The 6,581-nt window shown below is 47.7% G+C and overlaps 2 protein-coding genes across 4 annotated transcripts in view; both read left to right on the forward strand.

The window, feature by feature from the left end:
- Nucleotides 1-4,124, forward strand: part of Rhoa (ras homolog family member A) — a 30,396-nt gene extending 26,272 nt beyond the window's left edge. For 2 of the 3 annotated variants that reach the window (XM_036192734.1, XM_036192735.1), the window contains exons 5-6: nt 1,488-1,618; nt 2,836-4,124. In XM_036192734.1, the coding sequence (XP_036048627.1) occupies nt 1,488-1,618; nt 2,836-3,009 (305 nt within the window). In that variant the 3' untranslated portion in view covers nt 3,010-4,124. The remainder of the gene's footprint in view (nt 1-1,487; nt 1,619-2,835) is intronic. The other variant, XM_036192736.1, reaches the window with a different exon arrangement.
- A 1,331-nt stretch (nt 4,125-5,455) lies between these two features.
- Nucleotides 5,456-6,581, forward strand: Gpx1 (glutathione peroxidase 1). The gene is made up of 2 exons (XM_036193278.1): nt 5,456-5,792; nt 6,012-6,581. Exons 1-2 carry the CDS (start codon nt 5,547-5,549, stop codon nt 6,369-6,371), a joined length of 606 nt encoding a protein of 201 aa, XP_036049171.1. The 5' UTR covers nt 5,456-5,546; the 3' UTR covers nt 6,372-6,581.

A 6,581-nucleotide genomic window follows, 5' to 3' on the forward strand; every position in this document is an offset into this window, starting at 1 on the left:
TCAGGAGGCAGAGCCAGGTGGATCTCTGTGAGTTTGAGGCCAGCCTGGTCTACAGAGTGAATTTCAGGGTAGCCAGGGCAGTTACACAAAAACCCTGTCTCAAGAAACAAATACAGGGGCTGGAGAGATGGCTCAGAGGTTAAGAACACTGGCTGTTCTTCCAGAGGTCCTGAGTTCAATTCCTAGCAACCACATGGTGGCTCACAACCATCTGTAATGAGATCTGGCTCCCTCTTCCGTATACATAATAAATAAATAAATCTTTACAAAGAAAGAAATATAGAAAAGGAATTATGGTACTCAGCGTTCTGGAGCCTTGTGATTAGGGCGTGAGCCTATGGGTTTCATTTCATTCTAGGTCTCTTGACTTGTGTGTGTTCACGTAGCGGGGGCCAGTGAGGTGGCTCAACAGGTAAACAGTCAACTGTAACCAACCTGATGACCTGAATTGGGTCCCCAGCGCCTCCACAATAAGAGAGAAATGTCTATTGCAAATTGTTGTCTGACCTCCACAGATGTACTGTGTAGCACGTGTGTGCCCATACAGGTACACACTAGTAAATGAGTAATAGATTTGAGTAATAGTAATAAGTGATAGAGTTTTAAAAGTGTTTTCACAGGGTTGGGGATTTAGCTCAGTGGTAGAACGCTTGCCTAGCAAACGCAAGGCCTGGGGTTCGATCCTCAGCTTCAAAAAAAAGTGTTTTCACACTGCTAGAATTAAACCTCAGGGTCTCCCACATGCTTAGAAAGTGCCCTACCATTCCTTCTAGGTGTTGTGTTGTGTATAAATGTGTATTTGGGCCTGGTGAGACTGCAGAGGTGGTAAAAGTGCTTGCCACCCCGCCTGAGGACCTGAGTTCAATTCCTGGGACTTTAAAATGATAGCAGCATCACACCTGCAAGTTGTCCTCTGATCTCGACACACAGTGACACAGTGACGACCTCCACACAGACACATAGACAGACAGACAAATGCACACATGATAACTAAATGTAAGAGGTCTCTAATGCAGTGGTATATCTAGGACCAAAATTGGCTGCCTGCCTTTTTTGTTTTATTTTGATTTTTGTTTTTTTTTTTTTTGAAACAGGGTTTCTTTGTGTCTTTTTGGTGCCTGTGCTGGATCTCATTCTGTAGCCCAGGCTGGCCTCAAAGTCACAGAGATCTGCCTGGCTCTGCCTCCCGAGTGCTGGGGTTGTGTGTGTCACCACCACCCAGCTAGGGCCTGAAATTGTGTGTGTGTGTGTGTATACATGCCATGACATGCATGAAGGTTGGAAGACATTAAGAGACAGTTGTCTTCTAAACATTTGGGTCCCCGTTGTGGCAAGCACCTTTACCTGCTAAGTCATCTTGCCAGCCTCCAGTGTGCTTTCGAAACATTGGAAAGAAAATGCCCTGATAGTTTCACCTAGAGTTCTTGGAGGTCTTCAAATGGGATTAGAATTTATTATCAAATTCTGTACACTTTTTTTTCTTTCAGAAAACATCCCAGAAAAATGGACTCCTGAAGTCAAACATTTCTGTCCTAATGTGCCCATCATCCTGGTTGGGAACAAGAAGGATCTTCGGAATGATGAGCACACAAGACGGGAGTTAGCCAAGATGAAGCAGGTATGGTGTGTGGGTAGGAGGAGCTGGAGTGAGTAGGGTCTCATGTGTAGCCTTGGCTGACCTGGAACTTAGAGACCTGCTTACCTCTCTGCTTCCTGCGGGCTGGGATTAAAGTCCTGCACCACTACACCTAGCTTTCCTATAGTACGTGGTCTTTAAACTTTATCACCCAGAAGAAACCCTCACAAACCGTACTGTTTTAGAATCCCGGAAGTTGTTCTCTGCCCACCCAGCCTTTCCTGGCTGGGGCCTGACCATGGGGAGGGATTCCCTAAGGCTCCTTATTCACTGAGATGAGGTGTCTCTTAGGAGTTAGCCCTGCTCCTAAGGATTGCCACTCTGGGAATGAACCACCCCAGCAGTAGTTCTGCTTTCAATGCAGACTCCTCCTTTCTCTGTCCAGTGGCCAAAGGACCAGGAAATCCTAAAGGTAGTTACTCGTCCAGAGAGAAGGTCCAAATTCCATTGTCATAAATAAACCTCACCCTTTCAGATACCGGGGGCTCTGATGTCAGAGCTTCTCTGGTGAAGGAGTGTTGATGTCTTCAACCCACAAGAACACTCCTCACCTAAGTGTCATGGGCAGGCACTAGCCATTTGTGGGTTTTTGGTCTCTGTAAAGCTAGATACAGGCAGTACGTACTCTTGTTGTTATCTAATTTGTTGCTCCCTTGCACTGTACTCAATAAACTATTCTTGGGCTGGGAATAAAGGTTACAGCTTGCTCTGGATTCCTTACTCAGTCTCCCAGTTTCTGTGACCTCCTCTCTCTGCCTGTAATAGAGCAGGTTTAGCCAGGCGGTGGTGGCACATGCCTTTAATCCCAGCACTCAGGAGGCAGAGGCAGGAGGATCTGTGAGTTCGAGGCCAGCCTGGTCTACAGAGTGAGTTCCAGGAAAGGCACAAAGCTACACAGAGAAACCCTATCCTGAAAAAGAGTGAAAGAGAGAGAGCAGGTTTAATAGAAATAATATTTTGTAGATATGCATATAAGTTTGAGAATTTTATAAAACAGTTTAAATCTGGGTTGCTTGAATTTTTTTCAGCCAAGAGTGGTGCCATGTACCTGTAGTCCCAGCTCTTTAAGAGGTTGAGGCAGGTCATCCTCAGCAACATAGTGATACCCTGTCTCAAACAAAACCATTGGGAAAAAAATCTTAAATGCTGTATATTTCTATGAGTAAGACTTAGCTGAAACACTCTTCTCTCTCTATTAGGAGCCGGTAAAGCCTGAAGAAGGCAGAGATATGGCAAACAGGATTGGCGCTTTCGGGTACATGGAGTGTTCAGCAAAGACCAAAGATGGAGTGAGAGAGGTTTTTGAAATGGCCACAAGAGCTGCTCTGCAAGCCAGACGTGGGAAGAAAAAATCTGGGTGCCTCATTTTGTGAAGCCTTGTGCAAGCACAGCCCTCCTGCGGTTAATTTTGAAGTGCTGTTTATTAATCTTAGTGTATGATTACTGGCCTTTTCATTTATCTATAATTTACCTAAGATTACAAATCAGAAGTCATCTTGCTACCAGTATTTAGAAGCCAACCATGATTATTAATGATGTCCAACCTGTCTGCCCAGCCAGGGTCTTTCTGACACTGCTCTAACAGCCCTCTCTGCACTCCACCTGACACCAGGCGCTAAGTCAAAGAATTTCTTAACTTCTTGCTTCTTTCTAGAAAGAAACAGTTGGTAACTTTTGTGAATTAGGCTGTAACTACTTTATAACTAACATGTCCTGCCTCTCATCTGTCAGCTGCAAGGAACTCTGGTGAGTCACTACTTCAGGGCTTTCCTCCTTAACAGATCAAGGCATCCAGTTTTTTGAAACTTGCTCAGCCAGAAAGGCCCAAGTCCACGCAGCTGTGGCAGAGTTACAGTTCTGTGGTCTCATGTTAGTTACCTTATAGTTACTGTGTAATTAGTGCCACTTAATGTATGTTACCAAAAATAAATATATCTACCCCAGACTAGATGTAGTATTTTTTGTATAATTGGATTTCCTAATACTGATATTTGTCATTCCCACAGAAAGTGTATTGTTGTTTTCTTTCTTTTTCTTTTTCTTTCTTTTCTTTTCTTTTTTTTCTTTTCTTTTTTTTTTTTTTAAGAAAATGTATTTGGAAATAAAGTCAGATGGAAATTTCATTTTTAAAATTCCCATTTTTTTCACTCTCTCTAATAAAAATGGCCATATCTTCCCTATTCAACCCTATGTCCTCCCAGTGCCCCTTTCCAGACTGGACTAAGTGAATAGAACTTTGGTTTCACGCCTGAGGCAGTTACTCCTTGGAGGTGGCATGGCCTTTCTCACCTGGACTGCAGGGTCTGGCTCTCTCTAAGTCACAGTGCTCCTTTATCCACACTGTATCCAAGTTGCCTCCCAGAGGAGCCACCAGTTCTTAAGGGTGGCAAGGGAGGTTTTCTCTTCTCTCCAGCTGACTAAACTTTTTTTCTGTACCAGTTAATTTTTCCAACTAATAGAATAAAGGCAGTTTTCTAAACTTCCTGTATCCTGGTGTGTGTTTTGCTTTCAACTGGGCTAGGGGCAGGAGGATGGGAAGACAGCCTCACTGGCGGCACCTCTCCCTGGAGAGGTGCCTTGCATCACACCAGCTCCTTCCATTCTCACACTCACTAACCTGGCTCCTCCCAAGAATATAAAATGACTATCCTGTACACATTCAAATCTAAAAAGAGGAGAGGAATGCCATAGTGAGATGAAGCGGGGACCTGGGGGCAGAAAAACAGGAAGGACCACCAGAGGTGTTGATGTTAAAAGTGCTCTGGGGGGGGGGGGTTACTGATAAGGGCTGCCTTGGAACTGAATGCCTCTCTTGTCTAGCCTCCAGTTTACTCTCTGAAACAGCCACAAGTGCTATTAAAAACACTACACAGCCGGGCAGTGATGGCACACACCTTTAATCCCGGCACTTGGGAGGCAGAGGCAGAGGCAGGCAGATCTCTGAGAGTTCCACATCAACCTGGGCTACAGTGCTAGCTCCAGGACAACAAGATTACATAGAGAAACACTGTCTCGGAAAACAAACACCACAGAGCCAGGCGTGGTGGTACACTCCTTAGTTCTGTAGTCCCAGCACACAGGAGGCAGGGGTCTGATTTTGAGGCCAGCCTGGTCTACAGATCTAGTTCTAAGACAGCCAAGGTGACAGATAAACCCTGTCTCCAGGCCCCTTTACCCCCACAAAAAGAACCACACATGCCTTTAATCCCTGCATTTGGGAGGCAGAAGCGGGTGGATTTCTGAGTTCCAGGCCAGCTCTTTCTGGTTTTAAAGCTGTACAATTTTTGGGCGAGAAATGGCTCAGCAGTCTAAGACCACTGACTCCTCTTCCAGAGAACTCAGGTTTGATTCCTAGGGCAGCTCACAACTGTCTGTAACTCCAGGATCCAAGACCCTCACACAGACAGACATGCAGGCGAAACAGCAATGCACATTTAAAAAAAAAAAACAAAAAACACCCCAACCCTGAACAACCTTATGACTGGGAGGGTAAAGTTGCACAATGTAAGGGAGTAGCTATGCATGAGCTGCTTCAGCTGCTGAGACAGCGGCCAGCTTCCTAGGTGGAACCCTAAACTAATTAAGAAACCGTCGAGAAGTCAGCCAGAGCTGGGGGATCCCGGCCTTGGCGGGAGCCTAGGCGGCTGCCTCCAAATTAGTAATACATTGCCTGAGCTAGACCAGACATGCCCAAGGCTCTGCCAGGCGCTTCAGCCCGGCCGCACCCTCTGGCCTGTCCTTAGCTGGGGGAGGGTAGAGGCCGGATGAGGCGGAACCCTGGGACCTAGTGCGGGCTGTGGGCCGGAAAAAGCGGATGCCACGTGACCCCAGCATCAACCAGTTAAAGGGAGCTGCTGCACTCAGACGGCGCTAGTCTGGGTTCTGTTTTGAGTTGCGCATCTCTTGCAGAATGTGTGCAGCTCGGCTCTCCGCGACGGCTCAGGCCACCGTGTATGCCTTTTCCGCGCGCCCGCTGGCGGGCGGGGAGCCTGTGAGCCTGGGCTCCCTGCGTGGCAAAGTGCTGCTCATCGAGAATGTGGCGTCCCTCTGAGGCACAACGACCCGGGACTACACCGAGATGAACGATCTGCAAAGACGCCTCGGGCCTCGTGGCCTGATGGTGCTCGGTTTCCCGTGCAATCAGTTCGGACATCAGGTGTGCGGGCAGGGTGGGGCGGACATGGGCCCAAGGCTCCCAGAGGCGAGACACCCGCTCACTTTCCCTCTGGTGCTGGTCGCAGTTGGAATTCAGGCCTGTCCTGCGGGTTGTGTAAGGAGGGCAACTTCCTGGTGACTCATGGAAAACTCCTGGTTTGCAGTTAGAAGGTCCGTGTTTTCTGACATCCTAAACCATTAATGCCTTTGTTTCCCCTAGGAGAATGCCAAGAACGAAGAGATTCTGAATTCCCTCAAGTATATCCGACCGGGTGGGGGGTTCGAACCCAACTTTACATTGTTTGAGAAGTGCGAGGTGAATGGTGAGAAAGCTCACCCGCTCTTTACCTTCCTGCGGGAGTCCTTGCCAGCACCCAGTGACGATCCCACTGCGCTCATGACCGACCCCAAATACATCATTTGGTCTCCAGTGTGCCGCAACGACATTGCCTGGAACTTTGAGAAGTTCCTGGTGGGCCCCGACGGGGTTCCAGTGCGCAGGTACAGCCGCCGCTTTCGCACCATCGACATTGAACCTGACATAGAAGCCCTGCTGCCCCAGCAGCCCAGCGGCTCCTAAGGCATTCCTGGCAGCTGGGTTTGGTGATCACTGGCTGCACTCTGGGGGAAGTTCTTCCATGATGGTGTTATCTCTAAATATGCATGGAGAAACACCTGATTTCCAGGGAAATCCCTCGGATGGGCGCTGGTCTTGTCCATCCCCGCTGCCTTTCTGCCTAAACAAAGGTGATTTTCACCACTAATAAAGAGCTGAATGTCAAGAACTGTA

The sequence above is a fragment of the Onychomys torridus genome, chromosome 7 (assembly GCF_903995425.1).
Source record: "Onychomys torridus chromosome 7, mOncTor1.1, whole genome shotgun sequence".
Classification (NCBI taxonomy): Eukaryota; Metazoa; Chordata; class Mammalia; order Rodentia; family Cricetidae; genus Onychomys; species Onychomys torridus.